General features: G+C 39.1%; 1 protein-coding gene across 2 annotated transcripts in view; it reads right to left on the bottom strand.

The window, feature by feature from the left end:
- Positions 1-19,631, bottom strand: part of aclyb (ATP citrate lyase b) — a 74,445-nt gene that overhangs the window by 52,048 nt on the left and 2,766 nt on the right. For both annotated transcript variants that reach the window (XM_081392324.1, XM_081392325.1), the window contains exons 2-3: positions 6,761-6,937; positions 6,558-6,680 (exon numbers count right to left, since the gene is read on the bottom strand). In XM_081392324.1, coding sequence (XP_081248450.1) covers positions 6,558-6,680; positions 6,761-6,919 — 282 coding nt within the window. In that variant the 5' untranslated portion in view covers positions 6,920-6,937. The remainder of the gene's footprint in view (positions 1-6,557; positions 6,681-6,760; positions 6,938-19,631) is intronic.

The following is a 19,631-nucleotide window of genomic DNA, read 5'->3' as shown; positions in this document are numbered from 1 at the left end:
TTGACATTTTTTGTGTGAATTTGTCCAATCAAGCGCAAGACTTGAAAGAGAACTCAATATTTGCGCGCTGTTTGAGACGTGTGCGCTCTTTGGATGAGTGCACACACACACACACACACACACACACACACACACACACACACACACACACACACACACACACACACACACATTCTCACAGCATGCACAAGTTCTCTTATGTGTCTTGCTATTGAATGTTTAAATTGGCAAGGTTTAAATGAGTTTAGTTTAAACACAGATAGCAACGTGTGCTATTTAGGTCTCGCCTGTGCTTGTGCGTTATCAGCACCCGGGTGATGACTGCGTAAATGACTGGTCATGTTCGAGCAAACGGCACTCGGATTGAACAAAGTTTACAAAGAGTGACTGTCCACGTTTTTTGATTAAAGCTGTTGTAATGTATTATTGGGGAGCCAGCATGTGCATCAATCGACAGAAACATACATTAGAGCAGTGATCTCAAACTCAATTCCTGGAGGGCCACAGCTCTGCACAGTTTTGCTCCAACCCTAATCAAACACACCTGATCCAGCTAATCAAGGTCTTCAGGATTACTAGAAACTTCCTTGCAGGTGTGAGTTGGAGCTGGTTGGAGCTAAACTGTGCAGAGCTGTGGCCCTCCAGGAATTGAGTTTGAGATCACTGCATTAGAGGAACTGACTGTTTTACACATTGTTATTTTCAACAAACCATATTATAGATGTGTCATCAGATTTGAGATCAACCGCGGTGCAAGTGAGTCCCGAACCGTGGGTGGAGAACGATATGGTTCGATTTTTTACCGAGAACCGTTACACCCCTACTGTAAACGTACTTGGTTACTAATGTAACCTCGGATCCCTGAGATAACGGGAACGAGTATTGCGTCGCTAGAAGCAATGGGAAAACTCCTTTTTCTTTGATTACTGAAGCCTTATTGAATCACGCAGTGAAACTGCACGAGCCAATGGTTGTGCCACGGAATTGCACGAATCAATAGCTGCACAGCAGTGCTGCACAAACCTATGGCGCTAAAGGCCTCTGAAATGGGCGGGGCTACCCCTCCATAGAAGCGGGCATTCCGCTGTAGGATCTCAGATCAATTCAACTGAAGAGACAAACGCAGAGTCGTGCAGCATAACAGCACTGCCAGCTACGCAATACTCGCTACCGTTATAGGGAACCGAGATTACATTAGTAACTGAGCACTTTCCCTATCGATATAGATCACTTGTATTGGGAACTCAGTCCAATCGCGCCGTGCTATGACAGCGGAACGACAATCGTTCTATGGCCTTGGCCTAAGACACTTGAGAATAAGGGCCCTAAGGGGAAACCAGGGTAAGGTAGTGCGAGGCCCGAGACTAAAAGACTCTGACCATTATATCGGAGCCACAAGGAAGGGTTCTAGTGGGTTGAGCTCGCATAGAGGTCAAAGCCCATTTAAACAATGGACACTCTGCTGAACCAAGCCCAACCAAGCTGAACCAAGAGGGCTTTTACTCCGATGGGGCACTGAAGGACCATCGAAGCATAAGCTAGGGCAATCGCGTCCACTATCCAGTGGGATAGTCTTTGCTCTGTGACCGGATACCTTTTGGTGCGTCCTCTAAAGCACACGAAGAGCTGCTCTGACTGCCTGAACTGGGCTCGATATATACTCTTAAGGCCCGGACAGGGCAGAGTAAGTGCAACTCTAGTTTATCCTCTGAGGCAGGAAGAGCAGAAAGAGTAATGACCTGTGAATGGAGTAGAGAGCACCTTTGCTACATAGCAGTGTTTTGGTTTAACGACGACTTTACAGTCGTTAGGCCCAAACTCCAGGCAAGAAGCCCTCACAGAGACCGCCTGTAAGTCACCCACTCGTTTGACCAATGCTAGGGCTAGCAGAAGGGCGGTCTTTAGCGAAAGGGGCCACAGCTCGGCCAACTGGAGCAGCTCAAAGGGAGTAGACAGGTAGACAGTAACCGTAGACAGGTCCCATGTTGCAACAGTAAGGGGATGTATCAGTGCTTGAAACCATAATCAGCAATGCACCGATTTGCTGACATCATGACGTAATTGTATCATCAAAAATGTTTTATAAGACCTTTATAAGTTCAAGGTTGTTGCATGATTCCTAGTTTTTTAATTTTTTTTTATTTAATGATCTAAAATTTTTCATCTGGCTTTTTTTTTCAATGTCATTAGTTTTATGTAAGAAGCAATTAATTTAATTTTCCATGCAAAGCAGCTTTATAAAATGCGGCATGGATTAAAAATATATAAATGTCACCCAGAAAAAGTATTCTGTATTTTGTAGATATATTTTAGTGTAATAAGTAGGGGTGTCAGAATGCACGTGAATATCACAATATTATGTTTGGTGATGCTGTATTGTTTCTCAAAAACACTGTATTCAATATTTACTTCAGCTCAGTGTATAGATAGATAGATAGATAGATAGATAGATAGATAGATAGATAGATACATACATACATACATACATACAGTGGGGAGAACAAGTATTTGATACACTGCCGATTTTGCAGGTTTTCCTACTTACAAAGCATGTAGAGGTCTGTAATTTTTATCATAGGTACACTTCAAATGTGAGAGATGGAATCTAAATCAAAAATCCAGAAAACCACATTGTATGATTTTTAAATAATTAATTTGCATTTTATTGCATAACATAAGTATTTGATCACCTACCAACCAGTAAGAATTCCAGCTCTCACAGACCTGTTAGTTTTTCTTTAAGGGGGCTTTCACACTAGCACTTTTGGTGCGCACCCGGGTTCGAATGACGTCAGAGTTCGGTTCGTTTCGATGATGTGAACGCTGTTTTCCGAACTCGGGTGCGCACCCGCGAACCGTACTCGAGTCCGCTTAAAAAGGTGGTCTGGGGTACGGTTCATGTGAACTCGGGTACGGTTCGCTGCTGATATGAACGCAATCGAACCAAATCGCGGAAGTGAACCACTATTGATGCCATATAATGTGGTGCGTGCCTGCGTGCGTAGACCCCGAAGCCGCCGCCAGGCGCCGCCATTTGCGCCATTTAGAATTTCAGCCGCCGCCAGCCAATAATTTCGTAAGCCAAATTGAGCCGCCATCTGATAAAGTTTGGCTGAGCCGGCTAGAATTATTTGCATCAAATAATAATTCTATCACATAGAGACATACACACACGAAATATATAAACAAAACACGAGATCTATTTTCCCACTGGATTCATAACAGCACAGTCTTGTGCTCGTTGCTACGATACACAGACTCACAGTGAATTGACGACCAATTAAAATTGCTCGTTTTCCGTACAGAAGAAGCGATGCATTTTTTTCTCGCACTGAGGTGAAATGGCGGAAAGAAGCAAGCAAGGTAATTTTGATCTCACTTCTCACATACTTTCCTAATTCCTACTTACTTTTTTTTTTTTTTACTTAGGCCTACCCAGACTTTTGTTAAATCTTCAGGGCACGGTTGCACAAACATCTGAATCAAAGATTGATGTTATGAACCAAATATTCTGGAACGGAGAGATTTATAGCACTGAACGTGATATTACTGCAGTAACAACCCACCGTTTCTAATTCACGACGCATGCTTCAGTGTACATTGAAGTGAAATGTGCAAAACTTTGTCCAAAATAATACTGATAACAGTGTGTGTTTATATTAAGGCGAGACACGGCAGGCAAAAACATCGGGGTTTTTTTACTGGTCAATTTTGAGATTTTTGGATATTTGTCTTCAAATACATGTCTTCTTTCAGACTTGTGGTGAAAAAAAGTCCGAAATACACAGTTAGGTCTTTATTTTACTACACTTCGTCTGTTTGCGTCTGTAGATTTCTCATAAATTCAACAAAAGTTTGCGTTCTTAACATACTTCTCCGCGATCTCTTCCGTCACCCTTTCATCACACACACCGTTAGGCAGCTCTCTCTCTTCTCTACAATGCTGTCAGATCCAAATATGGTCATTTCCTTTGTATCAGCAAACAATCTTGAAAGTAAAAAAGACTGAATGCGCGATCTCATTGGCTGATGATAAATCTTTAAAGCCCGTTTTCTCAAAATGACCTTTCTCTCATACTCCAAGTCCGAAATCTCCACTTCAGTAGTACCTAGTTATATTATGAAGACATTTACAGAGGGATTTGTAAATATATTATTCCTAGCCTGATATATATATCATTTTATTCCAAAAAACATGGCTTCAGCCATTTGCAGCTATGAAAAGTTTGGCAGCTGCAGCAGCCATTTAGGTTTTGGCTAAGCCGGCTAGCCAGCCAATAACTTCATCAGCCAGCCATTATTCTCAAAACAAATGGCTTCGGGCTCTATGCGTGCGTGTGTGTTTAACAACTTTAAAAGGGTCTATACACTTACCTTGACGAAAAGCGGGATTGACGCACTGCAAGCAGAGATGATTTCTGCTTGCCTCCACAAAAATTGTCTTCGGCGGACATCCCGCTGTCTTTAGAACGGTTTTAATATTTTTGCGGCAGACAGACGCAAGTGTGTTTCTGTATCTTTTCTTTGAAAACAAAACCAAAGGTTAAAATAAGAAGAACAAACGTGAAGCGAGCAATTCTATCCATTTTGACGCCTTTTCATAGCGGTTACCAAGCAACACGAGCACGCGCCAGCTGCAGCTTGATGACGCAAGCGTACCGCGGTTCAGATACAAATAATATAATGTGAACACAGTCCATCGGGGGCAGAGGGAGGGGGGAGCAATCGAACTCGGGTTCGGAACAGGCAATCGAACCAAGTGTGAAAGTGCCCTAAGAAGCCAGGAGGTTCTCCACTCATTACCTGTATTAACTGCACCTGTTTGAACTCGTTACCTGTATAAAAGACACCTGTCCACACACTCAATCAAACAGACTCCAACCTCTCCACAATGGCCAAGACCAGAGAGCTGTGTAAGGACATCAGGGATAAAATTGTAGACCTGCACAAGGCTGGGATGGGCTACAGGACAATAGGCAAGCAGTTTGGTGAGAAGGCAACAACTGTTGGCGCAATTATTAGAAACAGGAAGAAGTTCAAGATGACGGTCAATCTCCCTCGGTCTGGGACACCATGCAAGATCTCACCTTGTGGGGCATCAATGATCATGAGGAAGGTGAGGGATCAGCCCAGAACTACACGGCAGGACCTGGTCAATGACCTGAAGAGAGCTGGGCCCACAGTCTCAAAGAAAACCATTAGTAACACACTACGCCGTCATGGATTAAAATCCTGCAATGCACGCAAGGTACCCCTGCTCAAGCCAGCACATGTCCAGGCCCGTCTGAAGTTTGCCAATGACCATCTGGATGATCCAGAGGAGGAATGGGAGAAGGTCATGTGGTCTGATGAGACAAAAATAGAGCTTTTTGGTCTAAACTCCACTCGCTGTGTTTGGAGGAAGAAGAAGAATGAGTACAACCCCAAGAACACCATCCCAACCGTGAAGCATGGAGGTGGAAACATCATTCTTTGGGGATGCTTTTCTGCAAAGGGGACAGGACGACTGCACCGTATTGAGGGGAGGATGGATGGGGCCATGTATCGCGAGATATTGGCCAACAACCTCCTTCCCTCAGTAAGAGCATTGAAGATGGGTCGTGGCTGGGTCTTCCAGCATGACAGCGACCTGAAACACACAGCCAGGGCAACTAAGGAGTGGCTCCGTAAGAAGCATCTCAAGGTCCTGGAGTGGCCTAGCCAGTCTCCAGACCTGAACCCAATAGAAAATCTTTGTAGGGAGCTGAAAGTCCGTATTGCCCAGCGACAGCCCCGAAACCTGAAGGATCTGGAGAAGGTCTGTATGAAGGAGTGGGCCAAAATCCCTGCTGCAGTGTGTGCAAACCTGGTCAAGAACTACAGGAAACGTATGATCTCTGTAATTGCAAACACAGGTTTCTGTACCAAAATATTAAGTTCTGCTTTTCTGATGTATCAAATACTTATGTCATGCAATAAAATGCAAATTAATTACTTAAAAATCATACAATGTGATTTTCTGGATTTTTGTTTTAGATTCCGTCACTCACAGTTGAAGAGTAACTATGATAAAAATTACAGACTACATGCTTTGTAAGTGGGAAAACCTGCAAAATCGGCAATGTATCAAATACTTGTTCTCCCCACTGTAGACAGATAGATAGATAGATAGATAGATAGATAGATAGATAGATAGATAGATAGATAGATAGATAGATAGATATAGATCTATAGATATATAGATAGATGATATATATAGATTGCACAAAAATGTGTGATTTAAATGCAAATGCATAGTTTTTTGCTCAGGTTTTATGCATATGGTGGTGTATTCTTTATGACAGTTTTTTTTATTAGATCTTCTAGAAGAAATATCACAATCAGTCGCCTTTCTTGCAATTGCAATAAATCTCAATATGTCATATAGTAACCCCTGTATTGTGATATGTATCGTATCACCAGATTCTTGGTGACACACAGCCCTAGTAATAGGTATAGTGAAATTACAACAATAATAAACTTGAGTGAAAAGCAGTTCCTCCATTTGGATACAAATACAAACATTTTAAAAGGCCTACTGTGATTTCTGTCATCATATGTGATTTCAGCCATTCCTGGACACCCTCGAGGTTCAGGTCAACTGCCACCAATCCTAGCTTCCCCCTGCGTTTGATCAGCTGATCTGGTTTCACAACCAGCCTCTGCACAGAGGGACATAACAAATATATTACACTGAAAACGATACAATATTACGGAACCGAAAACCAAGACATATACTCACTTCTGTTAGCAGCCATGGGTGGTCTTGTGCAAGGCGGTCCCAGACGGTGTCTGCAGTGAAGGTGGCGCAGCGGAAACGATTTTGCACAGCTGCCATGGTGCAGATGTATTTGTACAGGAACTCTTTTCCCGTCTGCTCAGAAATGGCCTTAGCAGACATCACGGCCGAGAACACTGACTACAGAAAGACAGAAAAAAAATCAGGGCTTTTACAAACTCAAGCTTAAACTGCAAATCCACTCCTTTTAATTAGGATTGCACTGCCAAAAATGGCACATTTGATGTGGTTTTGTTAACTAAACACTTTTGTGAAGTCCACAATACTGTTGAGTATGCAATCTGTCTAATGCATCTTAAGCACTCAGACACACTCATTTATCTCTGTATCAGAATACTTGACTCGGAGTCAACTAACTTGGAGAGAAAATAAAATTTAAAAAAAAGAGTGTATCTTTATTATTTATTATCTAAATCATAAACAAATTACAAGTATATATAAATACAACAGAACAAAGATACAAATTAAATAAGCATGCTTTATGTTTTTCAGGTAAATCTAACTGTACTCAGGTACAGATATTGAATAATCAAATGTAAAATAACACTGCATAGTCTTCACTGTATATATTAAATATAATTCATTAATACAATTTATCTTTGTTAAAACTACAAAAGTGATTTTCTCTTTCTCTTTAGTTGTTTGATTAACATTGGTGACACAAACAGCTGCGGTTTTAATGGGCTGCTGTCACTTTAAGACGAATGCACGGACCCAATATAATCATGATATGCATCCATTTTCTTGTTTACAACACATAACCGGCTGTGTTTACAAGGATACTCGCCGAGACGGGCATTCTGACTTTGACTTTTGCGTGCAAATGATAAACTTTCACTCTATGATGAATAAACTTTGCAATTAATCCGCGAATCACGTGTTCCGAACCGGAACCGATCAACTACGATCACTATACTCGACATTGCACATCCTGCGATGTGACTATCGTGGATGCACACAATGCAATATCGATGCTAAAACTATACATCGTGCAGCCCTAGTGTGGGAGCTGAAGGCCTCGTGGGCAGTGTTCTAACGTGTTGCGCGGTTGCACTTTGGCCTTGGCCAACCCGAATTCTTTTCCCAATCCTGCCTCACTCTCTCTCCCACTCCTAGCTATACTATCTAAATCAGTGTTTCTCAATTGAACTCGCTACAAAAATTACCAAATGTTTTACTGATGCAAGACTTTTATTTTGAAAGTGTGAAAGCTGTTGACTCTTCTGTCAGATGCAATTTATGTAGAGTGCCTGAGAAAAACATGTTGTCATGATTCAGTATCTGCTGCCAGATGAAATGTTGCCAGGCTATACAATATATCAGGATCATTATTCTAATGTTATTTTTAAGTCTCTCACCTCAGAAAAAAAAAACCTTTCCTGTCCTTTCAGACACTATACTGTGTTCACGGTGTGCATTCTTCAATTGGCGCAAGCTGTATATCACTTGACTATATATTAGCTAATGAAATTACGGGCATACAGCATCGTACTTATGTTGACAGTTAGTAAGTCATAGAATTACCAAAAAGTACCAATAAATTACATACCTGGTTCATTGTGTGTTAGCTGGGAAGGATTTGCATGCATTTATGATGTTCATTCTATTCATCAGGAACAGTGTCTATGTTTTTAATTAATAGATCATGTTAGTATTGTGTATTTACCATGGTAAATGTAGTTTCTGTAACCTCAACCCAAAATACCACTTTATTTTCATTTTGTGTTATTTTTGATGACTGTGGTGGCTCATTCCAACTTACTAACTTTATTGTATTAACAAAAACTAGTTTGGGACTGCTATGTAATAGCCTTACTTTATACAGTTTTTTTCATCAATGTTAGTAATATTCTTTATGTGTACACTAAGTGGGACGGTACTTGTGTGTGTCAAGCGTCAACCATTTTTGAGAAACTAAATTTGCTCGGTTCAAATTTAAAAAAATCTGGGTCGTGACCTAATGACCATGGGAAAATGTGGGTCCCATGGCCAAACCAGTTGAGAACCACTGATCTAAAATAAAATGCCAAAAATGCCTAAAAAAAAAAAAATCTATTTAGCCAGCGATCGCATTCAGGCTTGAAAAAGTGATATAATCTCTTTGAAACTGAAGAGACATTGTGGCTTAAAGACATGATGTCAAGTCCCCATGAAATGCCACAATACAATATGATTTGTGATACAATACATGGGGCTGCACAATTTGGGGGGAAAACAATTTAATTGTTTTTTTTCTGATAAAAGTTCAGTTACATTGCGAGGTAAATGTAATAAAAAAAATTTTTTTTAAATAAAAACATTTCAGGTTTGCTGTACTTGTTTGTAGGGCTGCACAATTTGGCCAAAATTTTAATAATAATAATAATAATAATAACTGTGCAGCTCTAGAGGAGACAAAACATCTGATTTGGGGACAATGGTATAGAAGTGGAATACATACCAGGATTTTTCCTGGCTCAAAATGAGGCGGAGGTGGTAAAATCGTAATAATGTATTTTAATAATAAGGTAATTAAATGTTATTTTTCATAGATCATCATATAGCCTAATGTGTTTTCGGCATTATTTTTGTGGGTGGAGCTCGGTACCTCTAGGGGGGTCCGGGGGAATGCCCCCCCCCCCCCCCCCCGGAAGAATTTTTTGTACATTTTAAGGATAAATTCATTAATCTGGTGCACTTTGAGTCACCCAAATCCACTGTTAAAAATAAAAAAAATCCACCCGCAAACCACCCATATTCTTTGATTTAGATATCTGCATCTGATCACATTACAATTATTCAAATTCTCAGTGTTAAGCATGATAATAACATATCACACTGAAGTTGGCTAATTAAAAATGAACATTTATTTAAAATAAAAGTTCTTCTTTTGGCAAAATTACATTTCCTTAATAGGCTTAACAGAGGCTTTACTACATTCAAACTTGAATTGTCAATGTTTCATTACATCACTGTTTGAAAACAGAATAATTTTTGGTACCTTTATAAGGTTTTATTTTATTAAATGTTTGCTCCATCTTTCATTTCAAAGTCTTAAATTTGATCAATATATTCAATTAAAATAATAAGACATTAGGCTGTTTCCAATCAAATTAAATAAATTACATTGAAAAAGTATAACTGTATTAAATTAGATTTTTTTTAATATTTTTGAATATACAAATAAGGAATGTTGAAAAGAATGATACTTTATGAAACTAAACCGCCAGTAGGAGGCGGCAGGCGACCATCTTAATGACCGAGTCATTGAGTCATTCATTCAAACGATTCGTTCAAAAGGCTGATTCATTCAGAATGAGGCAGTTTATGAATAGGTAATTGAATCTTTGACTCAACCGATTCGTTCAAAACGCTGAATCATTCAGTAATGAAACATGGCGTTTCTCAATGTCAAGGAAGGATCCTCGGAAGCCAGAATTTCGAGGATCCTACGTCATCGACATCCGTCTAAGGACTGTTCTAATGTCGAGGATCCTCGGAATTTCCACCAAGGACTGAGTCCTTCGTTCGAAAAATATCCCATATACAGGAAAGGATGCATATGTGTAGCCTTCGCGCTCTCAAATCACCCACAATCCTATGCGCGCAGCTTTGCTATCTTGTTCAAAAAATTTAAATATTGGACGTTAACGGAGTCGGAGCGTTAACGGGTCAATATGCTTTCAAATGTAAATATATTTACGTTACCAAACATTTGTTTTAAAAAATAATTACATCCATTATGTTATGGATCAAATTGACCCGCACTGTTTAAACACACTTGACAGTCAAATAATCAATATGATTAAAAAGGAGTTTATTGATTTAAAAACGATTATATTGCCTGAGTGAACAGAACTGCGTCCATAGCAACGCTCTGTTTTTCATTTTCACTGACGTAATGACGCACTGACTTGCACTTGCTAGCCTGTTCCATTTACTTGTTCTCCAAATGCTAAAGAGGAGCCTCGCCTAGCCTCTGAAGGAAGTGACTTGGAAGGACCAGTCCTGCCAAGGAAGTATCCTTGACATTGAGAAACACCTAGTGTGTTGCTGTGAGATTCGCGGTGGTTCTGCTGTGATGTTTGGAACTATTTTCGCTACTGAAACAGAACAAAAACAGTCATTGCATCTCAAATGTAAGTGACTTAATTTTAACTATTTGTTTATTGAACTGTTATGAAATCAGTCTCGGTTTCAATATTGATGGCATTCAGGAAAACATCACTCTGATCGTGTGTAGCCTAGAGCTAGGCTATGGTGTTTATTAACTATAATATGTTATAAATAACAGCAGGAGCCTGAACAGCGCAACTTTGTTACCGTCAGTACATTAGGTAGGACTATATTATTATCAACTATAGGCTATCAATCGCCACTTACATTAAATGAAATAAAACAGAATCATCCTCACGTTTTCGGTGATTCGGAATATTTTTATATTATTATTATTTTTTTAATCAGGGCATTTGTCCGGAAGGGCTACAATTCTCTCTCATTTTTACCTTCAAAAAAGAAAGAAAGAAAAAAAAAACACACGTGTCCCGGACAAAGTATATGGTCCCAGACAAGCGTTATTGTCGAGTCCTCCTGATATGTTTTCCTTTATTGGTTTTCCATGAAGAGAATTACGTTGTTGAAAACGAAAGTAGAGTGACGCACGTTCATTGCGTTTTACCGTGATGAGAGTTCTGTGTCTTTATTAAACTCAACACAAAATTATTTATCTGTCATCCACCCTCGATTAATTGGAATGGAATGTTTTTATTACTTATCCGCGCACTGCGCACAGCAGCAGCACTATACGGGTTGAGAATGGACACAAGCGGTAACCGCAACAGAACCGTCACGGTGGAAAAAGTGTGTCTGACCATGACTGTCTGAGTTTTGTCGAGAGCCGGAGGCGGCACGAAATTTGACGGAGGCGGCCGCCTCATAATTCTCTATGCAGGAAAAACCCTGCATACTCTAAAGGACTTATTTAGTAGTGATGGGCTTTTTATTTTATTTTCAATTATAAGGCTGGGATCATTTTGGAAATATTTACAGATAGAAATGTTTTTGGAGGCATCAGTTTGTATCGGGCAGGAAAAGAGTGTTTTTAGAAGAGTTATGACAACTACCAAGGCCTTTTAAGAAGGTACCTAAGATGTGTAAGGATTGATATTCACTCTGCATTGAGGGCGGCGTCGGGATGTCCTCTAACAGTGCTGAGAGCGGCGTTTAGATGTTACAGTTTTTCTCGATTGCTTAAACACTATAACCAGGCTTTTGAACTAAAATTTCAAAACCATAACGCCATTTATCAAAAAGCACACCCATTTCACTAAACTATAAACACTATTCCCTGTTTTGACACATGAGTCAGATTTGTTGAACTGTCACTGCAAAACTCTACACACAAATCCCTTCATTTCTCATTGCCTACACCATGTTGTCATTTAGAAAGCACTAGCATTCAAAATTGTTCACTCAAGTCAGCACAGCTTCAGCTCAGTTAGCACACAATTTCCCAGGTGGAAACACTAGGAGTCAAAATTTAACACACATCAATCAGATCCTTCAATAGATAGATAAAAGGGCGCAAATCAGTTTATTGCGTTTTGGAACAATGGATCCAGAAAGACATGAAGGAAGAGGGATAAGAATGAGGAGGAGGAAGGGCAAGGACAAGAAGACAAGCAGTCTCAGATGAAATTCAAGCCACTCTAGTTGCCCATGTCTTTGTCAATGGTATGACTATAAGGGAGGCTGGGCTGCGAGTAAGGCCAAATTTGAGTCGCTTTCCCGTCGCCTCGAGAACCTTCAGGGAGGTGTGGTGGCAAACAAAATTCTATCACTGAATAAGAGACAAACATTTCCAATAGTCTTTGATGAGGTGTATTTTCTTGCAAGAAAAGGCCAGCAGTCGTACAGTCACACAGAGCGACACAGAGTGTGACAGTGAAGGGAGGGCATCCTTTCTCCTTTATAGTCATGACTCCCAGAATGTTATCTTTGTAGGTATTTCAACCATATGTGGAACATTCTTAGATGTGTCCATCATATTGTATCCTTGAGTGGAGGCTCTCCTGTCACGACCAACACGCTTTACCATTCCAATACAATTCAGATTCCATATTACAATATGGTTTGTGTGTGCTCTTTTACTGTCATATGTTGGTCACACACATCTTACTGTAAGAAAATATATAAAAAAAAAATTAGAGTAAAACAGAAAAAAAAAAATGTTTTTGTGTGTGTGTGTTTTCTGTGTATGAATAAAAATGTGCCAATATATCCATTGGTTGTGTCTTTTGTGTTCATCATGTGAAAAGGTTTGTGAGGGGGGAACCACAAGCAACATAACTTACCAGTTTTGGAAATGTTGTCTTGAATTTATTGCGCCAGTGTCTTAGACTATGTTGTAGTGTGTGTGATTTTGAGGGCTTGTGTGTCCTATCTGAGGGCAAAGTTTGGTTTTTCAGTAAGAGTGAATGGTTTTGAATGTAGAGCTTCATTTTGACCTGAAAATAGGATGTTTGGGGAATTGGGTGAGACGTTATGGATTTGTGTTTACAGTTTTGAAAATACGAGGCATAGTTTCAAGAAATGTGTTTAAGCAATTGAGAAAAACTGTAATATGTGGTCACAAACTTCTTTTTACCCCCAAGCGAAAAACGAATAAAAACTTAGCCGTGAGTATATCAGGGCCTTTAGTGTAAATGTAAGTATAAATGTTAAATTATTTAAAATATTACTTTTATAAAAATAAAATTAGAGGTCAACCGATTTTTTTGGGATAGCCGATGCCAATATCTATCATTGTTGACGTCTGGCCCATGGCAGATACAGTACAAAGCTGATATAGGCCTATATGATATTGCAATATTTAATATTAAAGACAATAAATAACACATGCATAATTTCAGAAATTAAATTTTTATTTATTTTATATAATATTTAATAAAATAATCCTTCGCATGGACAGACCATCACACACAGAGTACATGTTATCAGTTTATCATTAAATATTCAAAGACTTATTAAAAATGTGTATTTGCTAAATGCCGATAATATGGAAAAGTATTACAGCACTTTACTTTCAATTATTAGACAGAACTGTTACACAAAGAAAGTAAACTAATGAAGATGGAGAAAAGGCGATGCTGTGCATCTGTACTCAGGCACTGGGCTCTCCAACACTGTAAAAATAAAAGTCCCGCTTCTGCTAATGGGCCAAACAGAAAAGCTCATCTGCCAATGCCAATAATTATAAAATACAAAATGTTGTCAGATAATATCGGCCTTGGTGATATATCGGTTCACAACTAATTTAAACTGTATATTATAAATTAAGTAATCACACAGTTACAGAGTGGGTTCTGTTGGATTACATATTTTATTAAATGTTTAATTTAGTTTGCAACAGTAAAAGTTGAGTATATTGAAGTTAGCATTTTAAGGTTAGGTTAGGATAATGGTATCAACAGTTCCTGCCAGTCCTGTTTTCTCTATTGTGTTTTAAATGAGTCTTTGATGGCTCTAGCCAGTAGCTCCAAGACGCACCTTTTGTCTTTAATGGCTCTGGGATGGCCCGTGGAACCAGAGTTCCTGGCTAGTATCAGCATTTGAATAGGTACGCTGATTAAATTGATACTGGTAACACGCTGGGGTCTGGGGCGGGTTCCTTAACCTGTATACCTAATTTGCATGCTTTGTTCAACCTCAATGTAAATCCCTGCCCCTAAATGTCTATAAATTTGCAAGGCAACTGTCTTGAGTTAGTCTTGATGATGATGATGAACTACAGACTACTTGGAAGAATAAATCTCTTCTGCTTATAAGATCCATCTCAAGTCTCCTGGTCTCTGCTTTGAAGAAAGAAAACTTTACAACAGATGCTGCTGTGACTCGGATGGAGACAAAGGAAACTCAAAGAATTTTAAGCTCAAAGAACTGAATCTTGAAACTTCAAGCTCAACAAAAGATCTGACAAAGATTGCCAGACTGAATCTTTCCAGCTTCCTCCAGATTGAAAACTTCAAGCTCCAAAAAGATCTCAATGCCTGACTGAGTTCCAGACTGAATCTTGAAACTTCAAGCTCAAAGATCTCAACAAAGCTGACTGAGTTCCAGACAAATTTTTTCTGTACAACCAACGATCCGGTGAGTTTCACTCCATTTAAAGAACCAATGCAGACCAGTACAAATGTGTTTTTCCTCTGCGCCGTTCAGAGAAGTAGTTAACAAACAGCTGTAGAGTTTGGTTAACTAAAGATGAGCCTCTAAAAACGTTTTTCTTTTAGAGATGAAATTTACCCTCTGTTGTTGGCAGGGAAGATTAACAGTTACATGTTAATATTGTTTGTATGCTCTTGCTAGAAGAAGACCTTTGTAAGCTAGAGAAGATTTAGCCTCATGTGCTAATAAGATTGTACCCTCTGTTTGCAATACAGTAGAGAGAAGTTTTTTTAGTGTTTGTTTGTGGTAACAGAAATTCACAAAATGTTTAGGAAAAGTACTAGACAGATTACACCTTTTTGGACAGATAGTGAATTCAAGTCTTTGTTATCAGAGCACATGGACTCCATCGTGACTGAGCCAGTCAGATTGAATTTAACAAAGAAATTTGGCATTGATGCAGACAAAGTATGGTCAATTGAAGATTGTAAGAAGGTACTAGGAGAAAGTATTCGCAAGAACAATGTGAAAGGTATTATCTGTTGTCACAGAGAATTTGGTTTAACACTAGCTACAGAACAGTCTAAGTGCAACTCAGAGCTAGAGAAACAGATCAAAGAGCTCCCTACTAGATTATCTTCTGTGACTAAGAAAGTAAACCGCAACAAAGATGCAGAAAAAACTGATGTGGTAGAAGTTAATCAGCCTGATAACAATTATCCTGACTCAAAAGCTTTCTTTGAAACAGATGTAGCCATCCAATCAGTAACTGATGAGCCTGTAGATTCAGTGCAGGTTTGTGGGGCTAGGAGAAGGTCTCAGGTAACTGAAAGTGTTACTCACAACTCTTCTGTTGTCCAAATACAAACTGTTGATAAAACATCTTTAGCTCCTAAAGATATTGAGATAATTGCTGAATGTTTGCCATCAGTGCAAAGAAATTTTTCTGAATTTAGAAGAGCATTGTTCTGTAAAATACATCTTTACGACATGTCGTTGCCGGAAGTCACACAGCTGATGTCACAAATTCTAACTGAATCTGAATTCAACAATTTTGAGTCTGCTGTTACTTCCGAACTGCAACTTGTCAGTAAAGGCGATTTGAGAGAAATTGTTTTGAAAATCCTAAAGAATATCTTAGGACCCAAAATCGATTGGTCGAGAGTTACTAGCTGTGAACAAGAGAAAGAAGAAACTGTGAGTGAATATACTGAGAGGTTCTGTCAGGTAGCTGTAACGTACAGTGGAATAGTGGATGATTCCGAAAGTGTGTTAGCTGACAAAGGAGCTCTAATCCGAATTTGGGCAGATGGTCTTGTAGCTGAGTAAAGAACAGCCTTGCCATTCCTAGATATTACGTGGGCTAAAAGAACTCTCAGAAGTAACCTATAAAGTTTAGCTATTTGGGAAAGAGATTCTGATGTCAAAGAGAGAGTAAGAATTGCAGCAGTTTCTGTTAAGGTCAACTCAGAGTAGGGATGGGACGGTATGGAAATTTAATATCACGATAATAGTGACCAAAATTATCGCGGTTATCAATATTATCACGGTTTTGTTAAAACGTGATGAAAGTGTTCAAAAAGGGTTGATGCTCACACTGAAGACATGGCAACAAGTTTTATATTTGAAAATCAACAAACAACAAATAAAACAAGCAGCTCTATGCACTTTTTAAAGCATTTCCTTCCTTATAATGAATCAATAGCAACGCATCATAAGACTGCGCACATGCATTGTAACGGCCACCTAGTGTTAAGTAGTGTTCATGACAGGAATGTTAATGTGCCTTTAAGATAACTACTTCTATGGCGTAGCCTACGTTATTGTATGCATGCTGTTTTTATGTGAGCGCGCACGCACAGTGAGTGAGATTACTCGCGCAAAGAGGAAGATGACCGTTCTACTGCTGACCGTTGTTATTATAATGTGTTTACTTCCACTTTGATTTGTAGAGAGTTTTTTAGTGTTTTCTTTTCCCTTTTAACATTCACTCTTCGACATGTATGTGAAGAGTGTGCTTAACTGAGAGAAAACATCTATAAAAGTCTCGTGGAACTACCAGTTCATTTGCACTGTCATGTATTCTTCATCTGGGCAGACTTCAAACTCTCTGACAGACGTTTGCCTACAACATGTATCACAACGGACGCGCTCTCTCGTTTCATTCAAATACAATTTGCCGTCGCGTCTCCGTTTTTAATTGTATTGAAAATTAATAAATCAGAGTTGATTTGTTGTTTACAGAGTTTGATGATATTGTTGTGATCATCTTATCTGAACGGTTGCTTTGTACGCTGTACATGATTTATAAAAAGGTAAGAAAACATTAATCTCAATTCAATGTCCCCGTAATTAGCCTATGTGGTAAAAAAAAAAAAAAATCGGTGTAATAAGTGTATAATGAATATAAATTATTATCCCTTAAATGTCACTCTTAATAGTCTTGTTTGAACTTGTTCGTTCGTCTTTGGCTAAGCCACTTGCTGCGAACTTTACTCAACTGCGGAAGTTTCACGTTTTTTGATATAAAATAGTTCAACTATTGAACTAGTTGAACTAAAATAGTTCAACTAGTTCATTTCATGCCCAATTATTTCCCAGACGTAGTTTTGGTATTGAGGTCAAAGTTAACTTGCCTTGCGTTCGCTATACAACAGTCGGTGATGGTCACAAGACGACTCGGCAGATCTGAAGTTATTGCAGCGACTTTTTCTTGTGCATGTTCTGCTGACAGGGTGACCATCCTCGATTAAGTTTCCCTCAGGACTTTTGTTAAAGCCAAAATATGACCACACATCAGAATTGGTTCTTTTAAAAGGCTGAAAAATCTCCTGAGCACGGTCACTGCCTTCCGCCATTCCTTCTTGAATAAAAAAATAACATTGCGCGCTGTGCCTGCGTCAGACTGTTGCTGGCTGAACAGGATCTAAATCGCGATAATCAAACACGGTTTTAATGATAATTAAATTTTAAACGATATTACTAACCGTCAGCACATTTTATCGTGGTTTATCGTGAAACCGGTAATCGTCCCATCCCTAACTCAGAGAAGCCAAAGAAACGCAAAAGTCCTAGAGAAGCCAGTTGTTCTTACTGTGGCAAGCACAGACATTTTGGAAAAGAATGTAGGAAAAACAAAAAGAACTTTAAAGAAGTTAACAAGGTTAATCAGCTTCTGCTTAGCCTGCTTGATATTCTGAAGCAGCCCCTCCCCTCCTCGTTAAACTCGTGGGGCAACTTGATACAGTGTTAACCATTTAGGCTGTGAGTGCTTAATTTCCCCAGTAACTCACAACAAAGATGAAAGACTTATTTTTGTTTAATAGAACAAAGGGAAAGTGACTGTCTCAGCCTTTGTTTGGGGGACATTAAGTAAGACTCACAGCCTTAAATGTTATGCCACAGAATATTGCAGTCAGACAACCATCCTCTGTTAATGATGTCTACTAGGACTGATGTTACACTGGAGAATGGAAATGTGCCAATTTTCTCACACACTCTACAGTGTGCACACAACACAGGGACAGAATAGGACACGGACAAGTGAGGTGCCCTGGGAAGAACTGAACGCAACATGCGTTCGGGGGTGAACCCAGGGTGAAGACACTACCTCATAGGCCTTTCCCGATTTAGTCCATCCTTACCTCACTGGTCCATAGGTGTCAAATAAATTAAGAAATAGGGAAAGAATGAAATGACAACAGTAGACTCTGAAAACGATAGAACCATAGTGTTTAAACTGCTACAACCGTAGTGTTTTGAAGAAATACTGCTCTCTGTTTTTCTGTTTTCTGTCTTACAGTGTGCAGATAAAACTTGATGGCTTTTTCAAGATCCATATGCAACGACCGTCTCATCTGCGTATGAAGCCCCAACCTCAAGAAGACAACCAGACCCACTGCTGAACGAACTATCACAAAAGAAAATGAAAAATACACAACGCAGAGAATTCACGGACCCTAAATTGCATGTTTGTTTCTGTGTCAGCATGCAATTACAGATGAACAACACAGAGCAAGTTATATGTGCCTGTAACTTACACCAGTTACAAGAATGAACTTTATGTGTCTAAATTTGTATTTTGTGAGAGTTTTTAAGAACTCTCAAAGGGGGAAGTGTTGGATTACATATTTTATTAAATGTTTAATTTAGTTTGCAACAGTAAAAGTTGAGTATATTGAAGTTAGCATTTTAAGGTTAGGTTAGGATAATGGTATCAACAGTTCCTGCCAGTCCTGTTTTCTCTATTGTGTTTTAAATGAGTCTTTAATGGCTCTAGCCAGTAGCTCCAAGACGCACCTTTTGTCTTTAACACCTTTGGGCGCACTGAAGCGTTTTTTTTTATATATAGTTCAAAGTTACTATCAGATTTAATGTTATAGCTTGACAAACTATACATCATTAAAAAGATAAAAGACTCAAGTTTCAGTATTTGACCACTATTGTATTCTGAGAAACTTATAGCGACAGTTATTTCTTAATTTGTGTCAGGAGTTATGAAATGAAAAAATGAGTCGATACCTTTGATATGAATTATGCGCGTCAGCCGCTTTCATTCATAAAAAACTCCCGTGCTGTCGTCATGACAGCGATACACAAAACAACGTCCTTCAGGGCTTTTAGCTCAAAAATGTGCATATTTGGAGAAATATTGATAGATTCTCATAGATTT

Source organism: Scardinius erythrophthalmus (genome assembly GCF_964197995.2).
Source record: "Scardinius erythrophthalmus genome assembly, chromosome: 18".
Lineage (NCBI taxonomy): Eukaryota > Metazoa > Chordata > Actinopteri > Cypriniformes > Leuciscidae > Scardinius > Scardinius erythrophthalmus.
The sequence above is the reverse complement of the archived record's forward strand: the minus strand, read 5'-3'. Positions and strand labels throughout refer to the sequence as shown.